Source organism: Fopius arisanus, unplaced genomic scaffold (assembly GCF_000806365.1).
Source record: "Fopius arisanus strain USDA-PBARC FA_bdor unplaced genomic scaffold, ASM80636v1 scaffold00023, whole genome shotgun sequence".
Lineage (NCBI taxonomy): Eukaryota > Metazoa > Arthropoda > Insecta > Hymenoptera > Braconidae > Fopius > Fopius arisanus.
In genome coordinates this window covers 572,117-594,306 of record NW_011887762.1, presented here as the reverse complement: position 1 = coordinate 594,306, position 22,190 = coordinate 572,117, and the positions used below count along the sequence as shown (strand labels likewise).

General features: G+C 35.2%; 2 protein-coding genes across 4 annotated transcripts in view; one reads left to right on the top strand and one right to left on the bottom strand.

Annotated features, from left to right (window-relative positions):
- Positions 1–22,190, bottom strand: part of LOC105264544 (LIM domain only protein 3) — a 117,651-nt gene that overhangs the window by 58,629 nt on the left and 36,832 nt on the right. Inside the window, exon 2 of one of the 3 annotated variants that reach the window (XM_011301480.1) lies at positions 13,818–13,890. The exons of 1 other annotated variant lie outside the window; for it this stretch is intronic. In XM_011301480.1, coding sequence (XP_011299782.1) covers positions 13,818–13,875 — 58 coding nt within the window. In that variant the 5' untranslated portion in view covers positions 13,876–13,890. The remainder of the gene's footprint in view (positions 1–13,817; positions 13,891–22,190) is intronic. One more of the 3 variants, XM_011301481.1, reaches the window with a different exon arrangement.
- LOC105264547 (trypsin-like) lies at positions 20,178–21,514 on the top strand. Its single transcript, XM_011301489.1, has 4 exons — positions 20,178–20,347; positions 20,424–20,722; positions 20,867–21,130; positions 21,201–21,514. The coding sequence occupies exons 1-4, from the start codon at positions 20,293–20,295 to the stop codon at positions 21,384–21,386; spliced, it is 804 nt and encodes a 267-aa protein (XP_011299791.1). The 5' UTR covers positions 20,178–20,292; the 3' UTR covers positions 21,387–21,514.

Sequence of the window (22,190 nt, the reverse complement as noted above, 5' to 3'; positions counted from 1 at the left end):
CCAAGCTCGGACCAATGGTTAATCCCCACCTGGGAAGAATCAGATGAAAAATCTTCACTGGCTTTGAATGTCGAATTTAATAAAAACAGTCTTTCGAATTCCATTGGATTTTCAGTTGTACCTACAGTATTCCTCCACCTTCAAAATTTACATATTGGAAAGAAACTTTTTGAAAAAATATCTGTGAAAGTCATGCTTCGATGACGCAAAATTTCCTAAAAAAACAAGAAAACAAAAAACACCAAGAGTACTTTACACAATTTTCTGCGGATTTTATAATAGATATTTTGTACAGAAAAAAGCTTTCATATATTATGATCAATCAAGGCAGAAATCATGCACAGTAGTGCATACTTTTTCATTAACTATGAGCATAAATATTATCATTTTCTTACATCCAAATGGCCTGACCACTTACGTCATCCTGATTCTTTTCCTGTATTATACTTTTTTATCTGAGCTACACGTTCATGAAAATTTTAACCCTTCCATCCGGGGCTCCCGGAACGAGAAGTCAACTTCTGAAAACCACTCACTGCAATATGTGTTGTCCATCCGCTTATGGGAGAATAGTGACGGCGTGTAATTCAATCAAAGTAACGGATAGTTTAACAACCCAAACTTTTGAAAAAAAAACCGATTGTGATATTTTTAGGTATATATATATATATGAAAAATCATGGTACACGGCATAATAAGCGAGAAATTTATGCTTGATTTTTGAAAAAAGTTGAAAAAAAGTGGACGCCATTACGATTGTGAAACATTGAAAGCGTCGCTATTACAGTTGAGCAATGTCGGCAAGGTAGGTGACGACGAAACAGTAATGGCAGAACACCTCGGTAAATGCGGTGTTGCACGATCAAAACTCGAGTGTTACCACAGTAGTCAGTTATACATCAATGTTGATCAACACTTTCCATACTTCTTCATAACTTGAATCGAAAAGTATACCATAGGAGTTGTAAATTGATAAAAAAAAATATTTATATCGAAAACGATTTATTTGAATTTTTTCCTTTTAAGTTGCGACACGGATGCTCACTTGAGCGGTTAAACATCCTTAATCGAACCTTTACATCACCTATTCAATTTGGACTATTCAATTCGAATTATCAATATTTCCCTATGTATCAAATGTGCCTAAGCATTGGCATATTATATGGCTCACTTCCGCCGTATGATTTAATGTAGTTTTATGCATATCTTATGCATGAGCATTTTCACCTTCTTGCCGTGTGATTGTACTGAAAGATGTGCATCAAGTTCACATAAGCCTGTGTAAAGCATTCTTACCTCTTTTTATGTGTCTGCTAACCATTCACGAAAAAATTTGTCGTGAGTTTGGTATTATGCTGTCCCTAACTAAATCCCCATTTCAACAAATAATTTATTTGAACCTGGATTTTCCTAAAAGGGAACACAGAGAGTAAATATTTCGTAGAAATTACCGAACTCTCAATTCGTTGATTAATAATAGAGTCGACTTACAAAATTTGAATAGTAACCTAATACTTCCCAAAAAATCCAGATAAAAAAAGCGCACATGGCAAAAAAAAATCTGTAACGAGTGTTATAGAATTGTCCTGAATGACATTTGCCTCCAAAGTAATGAAAAATAAACGTAAATATTCTTGAACATGTTTTTCCATGTAAAAGTGAAAATAAGAATCCATAACAACTGCAATTTAAATTCCCCAAGCCAGAAATAACGTTGAATCGGAGAAAAAGAGTTACGCCGATAAATGGAAATTCAAATCTTGGGTATTTTCATTGAGATTAACTGGTGAATGACAATCCTTCATTAACACATTTTTCCTCGAGCCCCGGAAATAAAGGGAGGTTGAATTACACTGGAGGCCAGCGAGGTTGACTGTGCATTTAAATAGAAAAAAAATGAATTGACGACGTGGTTGGAGACGATACTGGGGGTCAAATGGCGGGCAGAATGCTCGGTGATTGCTCGAGGGCCGCATAATTGCACCCTTTGTGGTGCAATCAGCGTAGCAACTTGGCGCCTCGTGCTACCCCATCCCTCCCTTACTTACTTACTTCATTCGTCCTCCCCTTCCCCCACTGCGGACTTGATCGCAGTATGAATTCTCAAGATATCGGGTTACCCCATTTTTTTCCATTATTCGATGATTAAGTGTATAAGTAAGTGTAGATTTATCTTTTTGTACTTTTTCCAAAAGGCTTGATGAAAGCATCATATGATTTTCAATGCATCGTTTGGAGAATCAATAGCTTCTTTAGAATTTTTCATCTTTCCGCTGATAAAATGTTGCATATTTCCGGAATCCTTCTTTTTCACCCGACGTCCATTCATAAATTATTGGAATTTATTTGAATTTGAGATAAAATTAATATAATCAATTTGTACGTTCATTTTCACATTTGGTTTTTCATCAATTTAATGGACGGCTTTCATGTGCATATGATATTTTTTCTGTACTATATTCAATCCCATGAATTAGAAACGATGGTGACAGTTACCGATGTAATCCCTCGAAAAGCACGCGGAAATCATAAAAATCATATAAAACCCAATTACCAGCGATGAATCAAAAGTAACCGTTAAAAATGTCTGATTAAACAGTTGATATTTAGTTAGTTTCTTAACTAAAATTGTCATCTAAAAATTATATTAACTTAGATACTAGGGGTCATCATCTCCTGATTTCGACAGTATATAAAGCATTGAATTAATCATTTCAAGGTCTAATAATTTATTCGGTTTACTCGCTTATCGGGAAAAAACTGACTTGAGTGAACTTAGAAATGTGGAAAAATGATAAATCAATTGAATTCTCATCAATATTGATGATTTGAGTCCAACAGTACTTACATTTGAAACGAAAAAATTATATAATTTCACGGATACACTGGCACTCAATCGGAGGTGAAGTTTAAAAAATTACGTACATACGTATAGATACACTTTGGAAATAACATGTTTAGACTTTTTAGGCCGTAATATTGGGTTTATATCCCACGTTGGAATATCCGAGCGTGTAGGCGTGACTAATGTATTGGCCAGCATCTGTTTACCAATTAATATTTTTTTCCTTTTTTATTAATTAATTTAATGAGTGCCTCGGTAGCCAATCACATGCTGAGTATTTACAGCCCACTCAGTTTGTCTTTTTTATTACTAGCTTCATTCAATCACCGTGAAAAGATTGATAATAGGATAAATTTAAATTAAAAATAAATGTTATTAATATTTTTGGGGAAAAATAATGAGACTCGGCTGTCAATGGCCTCCCATCATTGGGCCAATCAAGGTACCGATAATCGGACCGGAATTATCATCCAAGATTCGACAGAACATTGGGCCCGCCTCTCTTCCAAGCTTCGAAAATTTGGTGTCGAACTTGGTCCGATCCTCAGGCCCACCCGGCCATTCTATCTGAGATAACGCAAGAAATACGAAACTTAAATTTAATCAATTTGAATTTTGAATGCATTTGGATATGCAAAGCATGAAAACAAATGAGTACGAAAAGATTCGACCATTTGTCTATGAAATTTTGGTGATAATTTAATGGAATTTTATAGTAAATATTGCTAAAGTAAGATTCGAGGTTAAATTAAATAATTGAAGAAAATTTACTTGTCTGAAGAAAATATGTTTCAGCTATTAGAGCTTTTTTCTCAATGTAGAGACTCTTAATGTGCCCATCAAGTCAGAATCATCAGCACCCTTCGAGGGAGGCGATGCCATTACGCCTTTCATTCCTCTCGAGCCCTAAAAAAACCTCACTCCCGAACTTTTCCTTACAGTACTGCCAGAATTATACAGAATACTTAAAATAATACAACTTCTACCCTCTTCATAGTATAAACTGTGCATCAGCGCTAAAAGCTGTCATTTTCTGTAAGCCGGAATTATGGTGATTTGGAAAAGGTAACGGACAAAAGGTAGAGGAAGGCACGACCCGACGAATTCAAATGAAATCGGCGGAACCCTCGTTAATTAAAACTAAACTTTTCAGCAATCAATGATTTATTTAAACGATTTGAATGATAATTTGGAAGAATAGAGATACTTTTATCGTAGAGCGCGTGCTCTCTATTTACAGTTTTTCCAATTAACGAAATTTTCGATGAGGACAAAATGCGCCCCTTTGTTTTTTTTTTTTCGTTGCCAATGAGGCAAGTCTGATGCGAAGTAGTAAACGATAATGAGTGCATTTTTCTTCCAGGTTAGTTTTTAGTAAATATCTTGGAATCGACGGAATATCCTATACCATAGATAAATTTTTCGGAGCGTCGATCCTTGATGGAGAGAAATATTCAATAAAAATTATGCATCTTTTTTGTATTTATGAGCGAAATATACGGAATTTTTCGGTAGTGGGTTCCGTATTTTTTATTGAATATTTTGCTTCGTGCCATCTGTAAATAATGTACATGCATCAAAATATCGCTATCTTGCTCCAGTTTTAAAGTATTAGTTAATCTCGAAAAAATATCTTTACTCAAATGCACCGCCCCGGGTAGAAATTTACGTCAGGTTTGCAAAATAGAACATTGTGGATGGACAGATCTCGTCAGAGCAGCAAGTGACAGGCTGTTATAAGTCTGCCTCTAGGCTCAACCCAATCTAACGTCAAGCTGTGTTCAAGTTGAAATCTCTACCTGCAACTATGCTACAGAATAATCACTCTAAATACTTTTTTCGTGTACCGAGAGAAATTTCCACCGAAAATTACTGGTCAAACGAACCTCAAGATTTAATGTATAACAAAACTAGTGGTATACTGCTCTTAATCTGTGCTATTTTTCGCATCTATTTTTGCCCATCAGTTGGCAATATTCGTCTCTGGATTAGTCACCCTAATACAAAAAACTAGAAAAGTTAGTTCTGAGGGTAACACTGCTTCCATTCGAAAGCAAAAAAATAAGAGTTACGGTTAAAATTGAGGATTAAGTACAGGAAAAATTACTGGACTAATCCTAAAAAGGTCCTCATAAAGCAAATAGTTATTTGCGTTATTGATTTCAGGTTTCATGCACACGCAATTATGTTACCTTCCTCTTCGTTGTAACTCGCAATACAAATATTCCACTAATACTGTTAAAATCATTTATCATTGATATGATTAGTTACTATTCACAAAAGGCAGAGTTGAACCATCGAAATCCAATCAAATACGATTTCCCACATGTGCATTTGTTAATGATTAATAAAGGCATATTTTATGAAGACTCGTTCGGCTGGACCTTCATTTAACAACTGGGCTATCCATTAACTATTAGAGAATATTCATTCTGCCGTATTGAACCGAAACTATTAGCAATAGCTAATGAATCTTATAAGCGCATGTTTCATAGGTTCAGAATTAAAAAAGAATGAAATAATAATTCAACAATATTGATAAATATGTTACGTTCTTATTATATTTAGAGTCGTCAATCGAGATATATAATAATTCTTTTAATATTTTAACTATTTTTAATACGAAACATTCCAATGATTGTTAAATTTTTAACTCATCCAAGATCAATCAAGAATTTAATAATTACTGGAGTGCTAAAAAGAACTGGATCTAAATGCCAATATGGATGATATTTTGAGAGACTGTTAAAAAACTATGTACAAACAAATAGAGACTTCTCAAAACCGGCTAGATCGATCGAGCTGACTCTGAGTACAGAGTTAGCCCCAAAATTCCAAATTTTTTGGATTTTTTTTACCCACATATATCTTTTCTTAACTACAAAGTCACCCCTAGTGAGGGAGGACCACGCACAGACATTTTCAGAAAATTTTATATTTTCACACTTTGCACCATTCTACATCGTTTCCAGGCAAAATTTGATTTTTTTTCTATCGGATTGGATGATTGCAATGCTTCCATTCAGAAGCAAAAAGCAAAAACAGGCTCGAAAATTTGTAATGTTCGTTCTATGTCCATTATTTGGTGGAATAACCCATCGCCTGTATTTTCAAAGATATTTTCGAGAAACCCATCTAAAAGTTAAAAATAATAGTAAGTTTAAAGAAGATGCAGTTTTAGCATTGAAGTTTCTTGAAGCTACAAGAAGCTGACATGTAATGTATCGATACAACTATAAAATTCGAAAGAAGATCTGATGAGATCCTCACAGAACAAATTTTGGGATGATACAGTTTTTCATTATGGATTGATTAATTTAAGAATTTGTTTTCTCTGCGTACAAATGGATCTCATCATTTTTGCTCGAAAATTGCGAAATTACTTAGCGAATGAAAAAAATAAATTCTAATTCCTCCAAGGTTCAGATGAAAAACGACTGCAATAAAATTGAACGCCCAAACCATTCTCTACTCAATAAAATAATAAAGAAAAATAAATCACTCTGACAGCTGCGTATGAGACATGCCAGAAGCCGTACTCTAATGGCCAGCTCATTATAACTAGCTCTGCTGGGAGAGAGTGTCACTAACAGCTCAGGCGGAATGTGTCACGAGGTTCAAGTATACAGAGAGACATTATGAGTGGAGATTAAGTTCGTTACTTAGTCCAGGCTTTCTATCATCTGACGCACATATGCAAGCTACAGTGTTTATATACGTGTTTCTGTTTAAATAGATGTTATATCTCTTGAGACGCTCAAGAGAAAAAAAAATAAAAAGGATGCAGAAGTGTTTATTCGGACGATTAGAATGCTGGGAGAACACGTGTCAAAAAGCGAAAGGGGAGGAGAAAATTTATCTTGTTCAAATACAGTATAAAGAGCGTAAATGTGAGATTTGGGCAGTTTTCCGTTTCCGGTTGTTAAGCCTCTAGGATATGATAATGGTAAATAAATAGATAATTTGCGGGGGAAAGGAGATAATGATATTTCCTTATTCTCCGTTTCTATCTCAAGAGTTCTAAGAGATTTTTCCGCGCAAAATGATGGGATAAAATTTTTATTTATTTGATGTGCAATAAGTGGATGAAGATTTCACCGGGTCCTCTGAATTTCATTGAAAACATAAACGTTATAGAAAACAGAAAACACGAGCTAGCCATTAGTAAAATTACTGCTAGTGATATTACCAATACGGTTGAGTGGTGAGTATTTACGAACGTTAACCTCTGCATGTTGCACGACTGGGATGAAACTGTGACGGCCATTACGGGCCCTGGAGGAGCCTCTTGACGAGCAATCGTGAACGATAAAAGCCACGTGGAGTTTCAGAACCTCTTTTTTATAGTTTTTTAATCGATTTGTCAAATCCATGTCGTTTTTTTTTTTCAATTTTTCACTCATCTCTAGCCTTTTGCTTCCGAATGGAAGCATTTTTTCCCTTCATTTAGGGGATGATATTGAGAATGTGAGGGTCGCTGTTATATCGTTTACCTAATTTCCCTCACAACCGTCAATGTGAATAATCAATAAATTGTTTAAGTTAATAAATTGTTTTGTAAGGTATTGTTTAAAATGGTTTTTATATTCCCGATTATGGAGCATTTACCCAGATCATAGAATTGTTCGTTCAAACGATTTTTGTGCTGATTCAACCGGACTGACTTTGACTATATCGTTATGCAAATTTTCGATCAGATTCACATCGGAAATCGGCTCATTTTTCTGAAGAATTGTTTTATCCCGACTTCAGTTTGAATAAAGTCTAGAAACCATTTGGAATCAAAAGGTAAAACTACTATTTCTCACAATTTTAATAAATTAAGAATTTCATGAGAAAAAAATCTCGACAGTTCCAGTTACGATTCAAAGCGATACAAGCCTCACTGCATGCGCAATTGGCAAATCAATGCAGGACAATTGGATGCAATTACAATGGGATGCTCAGGGTTTCTCAATGTTAATCTCAGGCCTCATTCAATCGATTTCAAGGACTAAAAATGATTTATAATAAAATCGATCTACTGGCGAATGATATTTCTTGTCATTCAGTCCGGAGGCAGCATTTTTTTGGCAGGGGTTTTTTGTTGCCTCACGGAGTGAGTGACAAAAAGGGATAATACATGGAGAAGTAACCTTAGACAGGTCCCTTAATAGCTCTAGAAATACCATCAGCTCCCCTCTTGTTATCATTGTTGACACGGCGAGTGAGTAAAATTATATTCAATAAATTGACGAGCTACAGGGGGTAGCGGAGATATACCACGCATTGTCTTCAGTCGGTGATGGTAGGCAGTGAAGGAAGTTGCTTGTGTATAATATCGACGAATGTAGTATCTGTTCAGGATTACTTAAATTCATTCATCTCTACGTGTGTCCATTCTCTTTTATTTTACCAACATGTATTGTCTTTGGAGCCAGCAACACACCCCGTCTTCGTTGCAGCCCAAAAAGCCTTAACAAGCATCTCTCCCAACCTCAGTGTTTACCCCACAAAACGTCTTCAAAATCTTAAATAGGGGACGGAAACTTACACACAGCATTACAGATCATCTAGAATGGTTTGGTCGGGCTAAACTAGACATTTACCCAAAACCCTTGAATAATTGGCAAAGAAGGATTTGAAATTCGAACATAATTACTCCAACTCAGTAAACGCAATTCAACAATCAGAATTCTGGCAGTACATCGTGGGTACACACAAATGTACATACTCTGGACTAACGCGAATGTAACGTAATCTGGATGTCTCTGCGAACTGGCAAACGTGAGTGGTGGCCTGGTGGAGAAGGGTGAAACGGGCGCCCCTGGAGCTGTTCATTAGGGGCTGCATTGTCCGTTAACTAAGTACCAGCTACCTCCACCCAACGCCTTGCTCACGGCATCCTCAATTCCCTCCACATTTGGTTTCTGTACTCGCACACGCAGCATCTCCACCCAGGTCCGCCTGTCTAGCTTCCTTCGTCTGTGTCTACCACCTCTACCCATACTACGCGACTCCTGGTATGTCTATTTGATTCACCACAAGCAAGGACATGTCAATTCTGTGCAGCGTCCTTACCAAAAATTATTTTAATTTTCATAGTGCCCGCAAAAAGTCCTATGACGGAATCGTTTTCAACGAACGTGAAGTTGAAATCAATTGCAACATAAACTTTAGTAAGTATCGCTCTGGTTACGGTAATGGTTACTATGAAACATCATGACCGCTCCTATGAGGCATGCTAATATTTTTAATGAGAAAATATCCTGTGGACGTGTTAACATAACAAACTAATGACTTTATATAGTGAGCATCACCATGTTAAGTATGATTACTAAATGTCAATGGCGGGTATGTTACTGGAGTGGAGATGACAATCCATTGTAATCTGACAAGATTGTGTCATCTTGCCATGTGAACGTCATTTTTTATTTACATGTGGAAAGAAGAAAAAGTCGGAAATTTCGAAGTTCGATCTCATGCCTTTTGAAACACCAGAATTTCAACCAATGGGAGATAGCATGTGAAATCAATGTGATACATCCTAATATTGACGTTTCTACTAAATTATGCCCCTTCTTGTTTATAGAAATTTCTTCAGGTCTGTCTGAAGTACGATCACATTTCAGTTGGCTTGATCAATTGATTTTTCATGGGAACCTGAGTTCGAATACAGCAGTTCAATTTCTAAAAACTACAAGGCGGCTTAATCAGCGGACACCTAATGGAAACCGGGTAAGTTAGTGTGGTAAGTACACGGAGAGAAAAACCCAGGAAAAATTACGTGACTAATCACGTAATCGTGGGCTGGAGTGTCATTTCCTTGATTTTTACTGGAAAATTTGGGAAAGAATGAGAGACGAACAGTGAATTTTATTATTTGCTCTGGAAAATTTACGTGACTGTTACGTAATTTCTTACGAACTTGTAAAATTTACCACAGTTCCGGTTAAAATTATTTCGAGTAAAGTAAAAATTATCCAGTTTCACTTGAATTTTACGTGACGTACCGTCATTTTTACGTGACCGAATTGAAAAATTCCTAGACAGCGTTGGTGGTACGACTGTTGGTCATACCCGATCGCGAATCATTGTCTATGTTCGGATCACGCCACCCGGCAAATTACTATTGTCGGAAGGATAATTAGTATATTGTGCCTCTAGAGAGTAAAGTTTTTTCTGACGAAATGTGAGTATAATCACATGAGTTAGAAAATACTTTATTTCCATGAGGCACACAATATTTTATTCTCGTAGGGACCGGAAACGGCGATCTAACCGAGCGAAGCGAGGTTAGAATCGTACTTTTCAGTCCCGGCAAAACTTACGGAACTGAGTATCGTTATTTTTCTACCTCCAAAGGTGACTTTTCACCGACCGAGTGGTAAAATGTTCTGAATGATCGGCACTTTTTACGATTTTACATTTCGCCCCACGTTTCCCTTTCACACATGAATTTTTACGGAACTTTTTACGTATTTTTTCCAGTATTTTTCTCTCCGTGTAGTATTGCAAATGATAAATTAGCAATTTTTAATCTATGGAAAAATCGAAATCGAAAATATTTGCAATTTTTTTTTTCTCTACGTTAAATCAACGTTACTTTCTCTACTTTCCTGAAATTTACTACTCACGTATCCATAACTCAATTTTGTGAGAAATTCTCTTGTCTCACAATATAGTTCAAACCTAGATGAAAACTCGAATGTCAAAATATATTATATTTTCTTTCCAATTTTGACAGAGTATGCATCCAAAACTGTTGAATAGTACGATTTGCGTAACTCAAAATCATCTTTTCATATCAATAAAAGGATGGCAAATAAAAATTGTCTTCTACAAGTCTAAAAAAAAAGAAACAACAAGTAGCGAGGGGACTTGATCCCCTTCTCTTCGAGAAACAAGTGTCAATCAGTGTTCGTTTGTGCTGCGTGCAATCAGGAGCAGCAACGACGCGATTAAGAAAACCTCATCGGATTTCCCTTGATGCGGACGTATCCAAATCTCATTCTCCCACGATAGCTGCCACTCGTCCCTCCAAACAACATCAATAAATAAATGATAATGATAATTCAATCAACTGTGTTACTCGACTTCATTAAGCTCTGAATATTTAAAGTACCGACGGGAATTTCTTACCAGAAGACAGTTCCTGACCAATTTGCACTGCTTTCAATGAGCGCACCCAATGTACTACAAGTGTCGAATATCAATGAGTACCAACGTAAAGAGTCATATTTTTTTTATAACTAGAATTGTCAATTCTCTTCTTGATAGCAGAATATAAATTCGTTATTTACTAGTTAACTAGTGCGATAGAGGGTCATACAAGTACGTCTGCCCGATATCAGGCACGGCTAGGTGCAGGCATCCGTTGAACCTCAAACCACTTGGTCAGGACCTTGTTCTGCCGAAAATACGGCCTGCCAGCTTAGAACATGCGACATACTTGATTTATCAAGCTCTGATTCATCCGAATTAAGGATTGCCTTTTTCCAGTGAATTAAAAATCTCAAATGACCTACGGTAACCTATCTCCATAGGTTATTGCAAAGCCAAACTAGGGATTGCTGAATACAGTAGACGATTAATTTTCGAAATTTTAAAAAATTTAACAAAAATCCGCAGTTTTTTAACCCCTTATTTTTTGGAATTTTTGTAGAGTTTTCATATTTTTTTTGCTTCCCAACATTCCATTTGGAAGTTGCTATTTCCAGTAATTTTGCAGACTTTTTTTAAAATTTTTGCCATCTTTCTAATTTGTAATTTTTTAAAAAATTTTAATCACAATTCCATATTTTCCCAAGTTTTAATGAAGCCGACTGGTTTTATAGATTATTCAAAATTAATATTATAATAAATATTATTCAAAAGAAAAACCGACTTTGAAAAAGAGAATACTATTGGTTCCTGGGAAGTTGTAGAATCTCACGAATCAGAAAACACTATAACGCAGGAGTTTCTTATAGTATTTTACGTCATAGGGTCCCAGAAGTCGCGACTCTCCGAACCAAGCTGGGATACAATTACGTGATTCTACGCCTATGGCATAAAAATCTGTATTGAATCCATGAGCATTAAAAAAAAAATAAAATGTAGTGCATCCAGGATAGATAATTGAAAAAAACTACAATGGCCAGATATGGCTTATAGAAATCCCTACATTCAACAATTCCAGCGTCTTCAGCGACCAGGGCAAATAGAATACCAGCGATCATCGAAGTTAAATAACATTGAACTTGGATAGTAATTAGATGAGTGGCTACTAAAGAGTGAACTAAGATCGACTTTAGCGTGAATTTTTTTTTACTTTTTTTCCTTGTAGTTATATTAATAACTCATGGAAATATTCTGTAATACCATTGAATTATCATTAAGCATGAATATTTGACCAAGTTTCAACAAAATAAAAAATTCATTGCATAAGTCAAGTGTATGTTCGCGTTTGGTGCTGACAAGGTTACATACCTGATAAGGTACGGATGCGGCAAAGGACTTGGTTGAAGGACACAGACCTGTTTTGTTAAATGTGGCAACCTTATCCGGACCTGATTGTGACCCTTACCTATTTAGGCAGTCGAGCAGAGGTTCTCGTAACCCTCCGTCGCTGGTTCAATGAGCGTCGCGCCACCTTTTTCGAATTGTGAATTTAAAAATTTGAAAAAACTACAATAGCCAGTTTAAATTATTCAGAATGGACGAGTTACGTTTTTATCATCCCACATGTAATTATCGCAAAAAGTTATAATTTGGTGAGACTAAATCGAAAAAGCCGTGCCCCCCGCCCGCAACCGCTAGATGCGTGTGGCGATTGCGGGCCCCAATATTTCTACGTTAGGCTGTTCAATTCAAACACAATACGAGCGCAAACATTTATACCAATCGGAACGCCTCAAGGTGACAACGCTTCGAAACTAAGTTCGAATCTTTTTATTTATGTTAACCACTCATGAAGTTATTCTATAATAGCGTGAACTTCTTCGATTCATGAGTGAGTGAACCAATTATCAACAAAATCAAAGATTCATTGACTTCATGTTTACCGGATTAGGTCCTTACAAGGTTATAACTTAGCCAATCCGGAGCTAATCAATCAGACATGGCCCACGGTTAGTAATGCATTTCCTTGCTATTTTACAGACAGTGTGTTAATAAAAAGATTTTGTAATTGCTGTGAGAATTTTTGCGGTTGCTCTGTAATTGCTGGTAATTATTTCTCTACATATGATGAAAATAAGCACGGAAAAAAAATATACTCAAATGTGGCATATATTTTCATTTAATGAGCCCATTGGTTTAACATATAGTCGTGAAAAACTACTATGAAATATGCTTGATTCAAGTATATTTTTCTGTAATAATTTTTTCACGTGATAAAAGGTAATTTATTACTGAATTTCTGCAATGCTTTTTGTACGCTGTAAAAATATGACAATTGAGAGTGAGGACTGAATGTTAATTTAATGAGCACAGTAGCAGGTAATGAATGTGCATTACAATTACTGAGATATGGAAATTGAGGTGAAAGGAATGATGTGGGGGAAGTCTGCGTGAGTTGGCCATCTCGAAGGCATAGCAACTTTGGCCTCGTCTCTTCGTGTTATCCGCTTGGTATACCCAACTATGTAAATAGAGGCCAACGGAAATTGGTCTTTGAGACTCGAGCCGAGTCGGCTGGGCGCTTGGACACCTTTACATTTAATACCCACAGAAACTTCCCCGACCCCCCATACACTCCTTTTAACTGCCGCAGTTCCAACAGCACGACTCTACTTCTATTTGAATAATGAATTCGATTGTTAAAAAATTTAAAAGCTTTTCGTCGTTAAATTTTTACTTTTCCTCAAATCATTGTGCTTTATGAGAGAATTTCAAAATTTTCAGGGTGAATTGATATTGTTGCAGGCAACTTGCATTACATTGATCACCTTTCTTTTCTACTCAACCTCACTTTAAGGTCAATTTGAATTTTTAGTATTTTAGTACTTACTCTTGGCTCCGGTCCGCAACGCTTGCTTCAGAGTATCAGGGATCGTGAGATACTTCATTCATGTTTTTTTCTTCTGAAAAATAAATATTTCAGAGAATATCAATTTTTTGGATGAAGTTTTGAGGAACGCAAATTGTTTTTATCGGCCAGTCGTTGTGCCATTAGTCCGATTCGAGGAATAAACTCAAGGCTCGCCTGCTTTAGAAATTCACATCGTGGGACATAATTTATCTGAAGTCGTGTCATATCGCTAAACCGCCTTTCAAATGCATGAAACATGCGAGAATTGCACGTGCGTAAATAGCAGAACTACGCTATTCTCTGCTAAACATACCCGCATGGCGACAAGTTGTTGATAACATATAAAAAATGGAGAGAATTGGGTAATTATGAAGTCGAGGGCTTTGATAAGGCCGAATATATATGTTTAACGCCAACTCAAACACTGTTTTACTTTTGAATAGAAACTTTATACTTTTATACTTTATACTTTATACTAGAATTCGAGAATTTTCTTCATTCAGTTAATTTGCTATTGAAATAGTGAATCGATGCAAATGAAAAAACAGTAATTTTAGGGGAAAATTTAATCAACTGCAAACCGGAATCGCTTTTAGTGTTTCTGTCCACACGGAAAAATTTATATTCTGAAAAGTATATGGAGTATTGCCTGCCAAATCGACGACTTTCGGGTCCGACTCCTTTCGTTCTGGCCAAAGATTTTCTATCCCATTTTCTTTTCTCATTTCTCTTTTCTATTCCATGTGAAATGTTTCTCGGAATTTTTCCAAATTTTCTTACCTAACCCAAAAACGTTATAAATTTATCAAAAAAATTGCTTTTTCATTTTCCAATAGCCATAACTATCTCAAAAATTGATTTTTTCATGCCATTTTTTTTCAAATTCTCGACTTTGAATCAATTTTCTGGAATGAAATACAAAAAAAATTTAAGATGATAAACTCTATGAACTTTTAGTTTCTTTCGAGAAAACCCATTATTTTTTCGAAGGAGGCCATTATTTATTTACTGTTTTTATCTTAAAAAAAACATCAAATTTTTTAAATTACAATTTTTTTTCTTTTATAAACTTTATTTACACAATAAAATAAATTTGGGCAAATAAACGATTTTACATTATTATATTATCAGATTATGGTCCCAATCTACGATTATGATGACTAAGAATAACCTTTGTTACAGTTAACAGTCGACGATTCCAAAAATAATCTGCCAAATTATTTATTAATTTCTTTTGTGGAGTTGGAATATTTTTCATTCAAATTTTTAAATATATGTGAAAAACTTTTCATACTCAAATAAACACCGAATTCGTGAAATATGTACATACCAGGGAAGAAATTAATAAATGATTTTTTTCATTATTTTGTGAATCCTTGAATGTTCACTGTAACAAACACTAATTTCGCATTGAGAGAAAAATTTAGCAAGGCATACTAGACCTTTTTGTTTGCGACCAAAAGTGGTTGTTTTTATTAAATTATATTTAAAATATATTTAGAACAATCAAAAATATTTTTGAAGTAACTAATTATGTGATTAATTTGATCGTGTGATAGATTCGTGTTAATTTACTATTTCTTAACAGCTATGTAGTAAAAACGAATGAATATACTCTTAATAACATAGTTACGTAAAATGTAAATAGAAGAAACAATTATTCAATTCTACTCCATTAAGTTTTTTGTGAATATTAAAAATGTAAAAAATATTTTTCTAATCTTAGCATACAAACGAAAAAATTAAGTTGAATTTACCAAATTTTTCTCAGCATTGAAGACATTATAAGACATATTTTAACGAATGTGATTTTTTATTTGACTCCTTGCCAACAAGTAAAATTACTATTGAACTCTAAAATTTATCTGGACTTACTCAATGGTGTTTTAAAGTCACCAAATATTTTTTTTGATCACTAAACAAAAGATTTAGCAGCAGGGGCCCTCTTAGCAGGGGCTCTCTCAATGGAGGGCCCCTGCGACGAAATCGTCTCGGTGTCGATCGGTTACATTGCCGACGCAACAGTTAAAATTTTTTCGTGTGTGATTCTTGTCTCGTGTGTCCTATTGGAATACTTGAAGTCAGATAGCGAATTAGTATTCTGTCAAGTTGATGTGATTATTGAAACTCATCAGACTATTTATTTTGTTATGAATGAGTTATGCAAACGCAGTATTGGTGAACACCTCCAAGTTTAGGAACTCGTCCAAAGTCAAAAATTGTAATTTATTGATAATATCAAGCAAATAAGCTATATGAAGTTGGATGTCTATTTTTTAAGTTCACCAACAGTTGTAATATCAATATGAATAAATGAATAAACAAATCATAATAAGAATTTGAAAACATCGTTTATGGAACTCAAAGAAAATGACGTTCCTTATTTCAACATTAATAGGAAAACTATAACTAAAACTCACAAAGACAAAAAGAATATTGAAAATATCAAATATAAGGATGATAATTTGAAATTGTATTTCTTCAAAAAGTATGATGTTTGTTTATATATACATATATTATATACAGATTTTGACTGATCTATATAGATTCTAGATAGAGCACATTGGGACGAACATTTAAGAAGAAAACAAAAAAAGAAATCAGTTGGATACTTTCTGAGATATTTGCAAAAAAACTTTTCGGAAACAATAACCGATATTTCGGAAGCTACTCCACCGGTCGAGTTAAACTTTAGCACAGCTCAAGTCTATGTTAGGACCTATAAACTGACATACTAGATTTGGGGAACTGATTTATCCGTTTATTCTTCCTATTTTCTAAAAGTTGACCATCAATAAACCATTCGCACAGACACAAACTTCGTATTTTAATGTTTCCAGGTAACATTAGCGAATCGAAAAATCGACCTGTACAATGCTTCCATTCGGAAGCAAAAAACGAGATATTACCAGGTATACACATTTTCATAGCTGGGGTACTTACTAAAGCGAGTATTAAAAAAAAATGAAATCCATTGAGTGGTTCATGAGATATTCAGTAGTAATACTCCAAGATTTCAAAAATTATCGGATATTTCCCGATAACTTCGTTGTAAACGAATGAGGGTATCAAGTTTTGCAAGCTAAAAAATCCCGAGCGCTTGCGCGAGCAAAGTTTGAAGGAAATGGCCCATTAATTTCGAAGCTGGAGGGATATTTGTCAGATTATTTCTTCTCTCAGAATTGTAACCAAAAAAATTGTTTTCTGTTGTTCAGTTGCTTGCTCTTGACATCGGGGAATATCGGAAAAATATCCGGAATAATACCATGTGTGTAGCCCCAAATACAACAATTCTATTGGTTGTCAATCGTGTAATATCTCGAGAATCGCTTGGCCCATTGCGATCAGCCAAAATACGAACTATTTATGTTATTGAACGCATGCTTTCACGCGCATGACGACGTGTCTTCTGTCACAGACTATTAATCTGTAAGATTATACTGTTAAAAAATTAGTTTTTAAATTTTATAGAAATGCCTTAGAACGTTTAAACACAAGACATTCATATGAAATTTCCTGCTCATTATTACTGATTAGTCAGTCAGACTGTGAACTTTTGAGTGAATGAATGCACAGTGAGGAATGAGTGTAACAGATTTTCGCCTTCAACTTACGAGAGTTTCGATTTGATTCGATATAAATATTCATGTTCCTTTTACATAGGAATAGAGCTAATAGAGGAATAGAGTGTACAAAAGTTTAACTCGTTATTTTCATTTTCTGTTAATTTTTCGTATTCACAACGTTTATGATAATAAAACCTATAAGAAGGGGATATCGCGAAATTCCATCTTAAAAATTGTAGATATTTTGATTGATATAGATAGGCCCCACCGAGGCGGGTATTTTAGAAAAAACTATTAAATCCTTGAAGTAGTTTTTTTACTTTAAAAATAACCGCATGGTACAGCAAGGGTAGAGCATTGCGATCTAACCCTAAATATTACGATTTAGTCCAGTAAATTTTACTGGAAGTGCTTTGAAAAATGAATGACTATCACGAAAAAAATGAACTGTCCATTATTCAATCCGCCCCTTCTCCGAATATTTCAGCTTTTTAACAGTACATTTTACAACATAGACTGAACTTCAGCGAAAATTGAGGATCAGTCCAATAAATTTTCTTGCCCTGTGCAGCAAATATTCCGGGGAACTGCAGTGATTTTTTATGAATTTCACATGATTTGTCATTCGCACAGTGCAACATGCCACATTTACTAATTGAGAGCAGTAATTTTCCATGGATATTTTCTCTCAAACCAAAATTCTGCCTTTCAAATTTGTGCGCTGTCAAGTGCGACTCATAAAGGATATTTTTCCGACGGAGGAGGAAAAATAGATCATTTAGAAAAAAATGAAATTTAGAAATTTCGAAAGCATCTTCGTAGTGTTCAAACGGGTTTTTCAATGAGAAATCCAATATTATTTGTTCTCCAAGCAACTTGTAAACTTTTTACCTTTCATCAGCTATATCCAGGGTGTTCTATTTGAAATAATTCACTATATATATCCGAGATCTATTGCGCACTCCGTGCGCCGAATTCGAATTTCGACTTCGGATTCGAGTTGACCATTAAGGAATCAGTCTTACGAGTTTCGACTCAGGCGAACTTCATTTACGTATCTCTGCTTTCATGATAATGATAAGCACCAGATTGGAATTAATAGCGTACATTTTGGACACTTATTTTCCGAAGTGTGCAGAGACAGCAGGTTAGAAAACCGAGAACATTCCCCTCCAAATGCAGCAATTTCCGACGTGGGCTGCACATTATTCGCCCAGAAGAATGATATCCTCACTGCTATGATTTTTTTTACAATTGGGAAAGAATGCAGGATGAAGATGACTGCGCGGATGTATTAATGTAAGTATTATACTCTCATTTTCTCGAAATAATTCTCTCGGATTTTTAATTTTTTGCTTCAGAAAGAAAGCTTTGTAAATTTTCGAATATTCTGCGGAATTCACTAATAGAATTGGTGGAGTCTTGAGGAGAAAAAAAGACATGTTGAGCAGCCACCACATGACAGCGGCATAAAGCTTCTGTCGCTCAGCTTGCTAATCATTTTTTTGTCTTCTTTTGAGGCATATCATACCCTCATCCTCTGATATCGAACGCGCGGAATGGACGGGATGCTGCGGACGACCGTGTAGGAACGGGGCTGGTGACACGCGTTTTCTTGGTCACATATTTTTCAAACCCACTCTTGTCTGCCTTGATGAATATATTGAAGCCTGATGCGACTGGCTCATCTGCACACTGGGACAGACGGTGATCCACCAGTTCGGAGATCTTGGTTAATTCCAACATCAACAACTAATATTCCCTTCTTTCACCTCAACTGAAAAAAATCAGCGAAGGATTCACGAATTGAATGTGTTGGATTATTTTTTCCGTTCGAATATCAGTCAATGGATTGATTTGATTTGATTTACATGAATTCCCATGTAGTTATGTGACGCCATTATAAATGAATGAATTAAAAATTCATTTAATTCAATGATATTAGTGAATAACATCGGATAATACTCATCTATTCCACTCACATTATTTCATTTAAAAAATTGTTGCTGATATCTTCTCATTTTTTATATTTTTTTGATGAATTTCTGGGGCATCGTCGAACAGAATGTCGTGATAAAATATATGTTCAATACTCACAATCTCTGCTGGTCTTTTCTGCTGATCATTCCCTGATTCTGAGAACTGAATGATAGATGAAGTTTAAGCATCCACAAAATGAAAATATTATTGTAAGACTATGAGGTTACTATGAGGACTAGGACTATGAGGAACAGTACATTATTATCGGCCATTTTTTCGCATTGTTAATTTCGAATGGAAGCATTGTAATTGAGCAAGCATGCAATTTCTCATGCTTAGATGACTAACGTCGAGTATGACAGCCTTCATATAGCTCTTTCATTAAAGCATCTTAATCTTTTCGAAATTTCCGTTTCTTTGGGTAATGAAGTTTTTCGAAAAATATCCCTGCGTATGCATATCTGTGACCAAAAAGTTTTTTGACAATTACTCCAAAGATAATTTGTCACATTCATTGAACCCAAACTTAATTGATTTGGTGCAGTATCCTTGGTGGAGTTCAATGAAAAGACGATTAAGTTATTTAGATGTTTTGAGGCGAAATTTCCAAGTACCCATTTGCGGCAATATGCTCATTTGTGTCATAATATTCATCGTCACATTCGGAATTCTCTGATCTCCGGTAATCTTTATGATTTTTCGGAAATCGTGAGAACACGTATAGTAGTAAAAAATAATTGCGTAAAATATTCTTTACATCCATTTCCGTATTGCTGTGGACTTTTCGTATAAAAGAGCTTCAACTTTCGTACATTGCATCGTATAACGAAGATTTTAAACCGTAAAGCGTGAATACACCCAAGTGGTTTGCATCTGTTTTTCTTCTCAACTACATCTTGAGTTTCGCAATGAAGACTAATTCCTTGTGCTTCATGATATTGCTGCTTGTCCGTATTTCTCACCGTAAGTGTAAACGTGATTATATAATCATTAATAATAAATAATCAGATTATTGCCTAATTAATTGCTTACTTTTAAGATGCTAGAAGTGAGCAGATAGATTCTTCTGACCTTCCATTCATTGTATCCCTGTGGTTGAACGGGCAGCCCCACTGTAGTGGCCTTATCTACGATTCAAATCATGTTATCACAACTGCTTCCTGTGTGCAGGGAATTCTACCTGGTTTGCTACTTGTACATGCCGAAAGCATGGTGCTTCCATCTTTTAATGAAACACATTACTCTGTTCAATTCTATGTCACTCATCCATCATACAGCCAAATCGGAATGCAGGGCAAAGGTGGTTCATACACCAGAGATGATATTGCTGTCATAACGGTATTCAATTTAATATTTAATTGAAATAATTTTCAGTTCTTTGGCATGATCTCGATATTGTGAGACAGCTTGTGTAAATTATAAATCCTGGAATTATTCACCACTACTAATAATGATTTCCTTTCTCATTCTTCGAACAAATAGCTGGTCCAGCATTTCCCCTTGAGTGCTCGTCTTCCTCCAGCTTCGTTCAAGCAAAGTCGAGGATGGCTCATTTCTCTATTGAATCGTCGTCGTTCTTATACATATTTCGGATGGATTCGATCTGTCTTCGTATCCCGGCCACCACTCTTTTTACATGGGTCAAATGTTACCCTTGATCGGCATGTTGAAAAGAAGAATACCTACTACACAACAATTTTGCCAGATATTTATTCATGTAGGTGGCAGAGCTTGGTGCAATGTCAGGTGAGAACAATTGGCTCTATTGAATAATCTTTGTTTTTAGCATTATTATAATTATTATTTAATTTATTAGGAAAATAGAGGTACACCGATTTTTTCCGAGACAGATTCAAAAGTCATCGGTATTCTAACAGATTTAAGTTTTACACGGAATAGAGCGGTATTGGGGACATTTCTTAAGGTGAGAAAGTACATGACTTGGATTCAGCAGACTGTCGACAGAAATCATTTTTTACTTCGTGGATTTAGTGGAGGTTGAGTAAATTGATTATTCTTATTCATTGATCATTTCAGTGAAGTGAGTTAACATTTTTAATGTCACGTTATGTTTTGCTAATGAGTTATCTTCCTCGTTTCAAGAAAAATAAATAAAAATTGTCTTTCGCACGAGCTGTTGTAAAAATTATTCTGTTCTCTCCCTTTCTCTTTCGCATGCAATTTGACCGATTTTTTGATTGTCTAATTTCAATAGTAAGTTGACTAGAATTTTATGAAAGCACATGAAGCACTCAATGGATTGCCATTTGTTTTTTCTCAAAACATTCATCTTACTGGGCTTATTCGTCATATCTTATTCGTCATATCGTCTTATTCGTCACATCGAGCATTAAAAATATGTCTATGATGTTGCCATTTTTTCGTTTTTTAAGAATATTGTCGGTGTCCTAGACTGAATAGTTTGATGCAAAATTTTGATACCGTGAAATGAAAAAATGAGTTAAAATTTGGTATGATCATAGCTTTTATCCGTTCTACGTTGCTTGTTTATTTTTGGAAAGTTCCACTCTCTTAGTGAATGCAAATAAAGAATTCGAGTGGATAAAAGTGGGATTTTCTCTCAGAATCTGTATATTGTGCACAATGCCCATGGGATTGAGACATTTTTTAATTAGGAAATCAATTAGGAAATCAACTCACACAATCCATTTGCCCCTAACCAATTTGCCTTCAAAGAAACTCTGAAAATGGGTGATTTTTTGTGAAAATAGAGGCTTTTGACTGCCGACGACATAATTATTTCATCTTTGACGGCTAGTATTATTGTATATTATTGTTTGACGAG

Coding starts and splice junctions, on each gene's coding strand:
- LOC105264547 (XM_011301489.1), top strand. CDS start 20,293: ATGAAGACTAATTCCTTGTGCTTCATGATATTGCTGCTTGTCCGTATT. Junction 20,723..20,866: donor ATGATATTGCTGTCATAACG/GTATTCAATTTA, acceptor TCGAACAAATAG/CTGGTCCAGCATTTCCCCTT. Junction 21,131..21,200: donor AGAGCTTGGTGCAATGTCAG/GTGAGAACAATT, acceptor TTAATTTATTAG/GAAAATAGAGGTACACCGAT.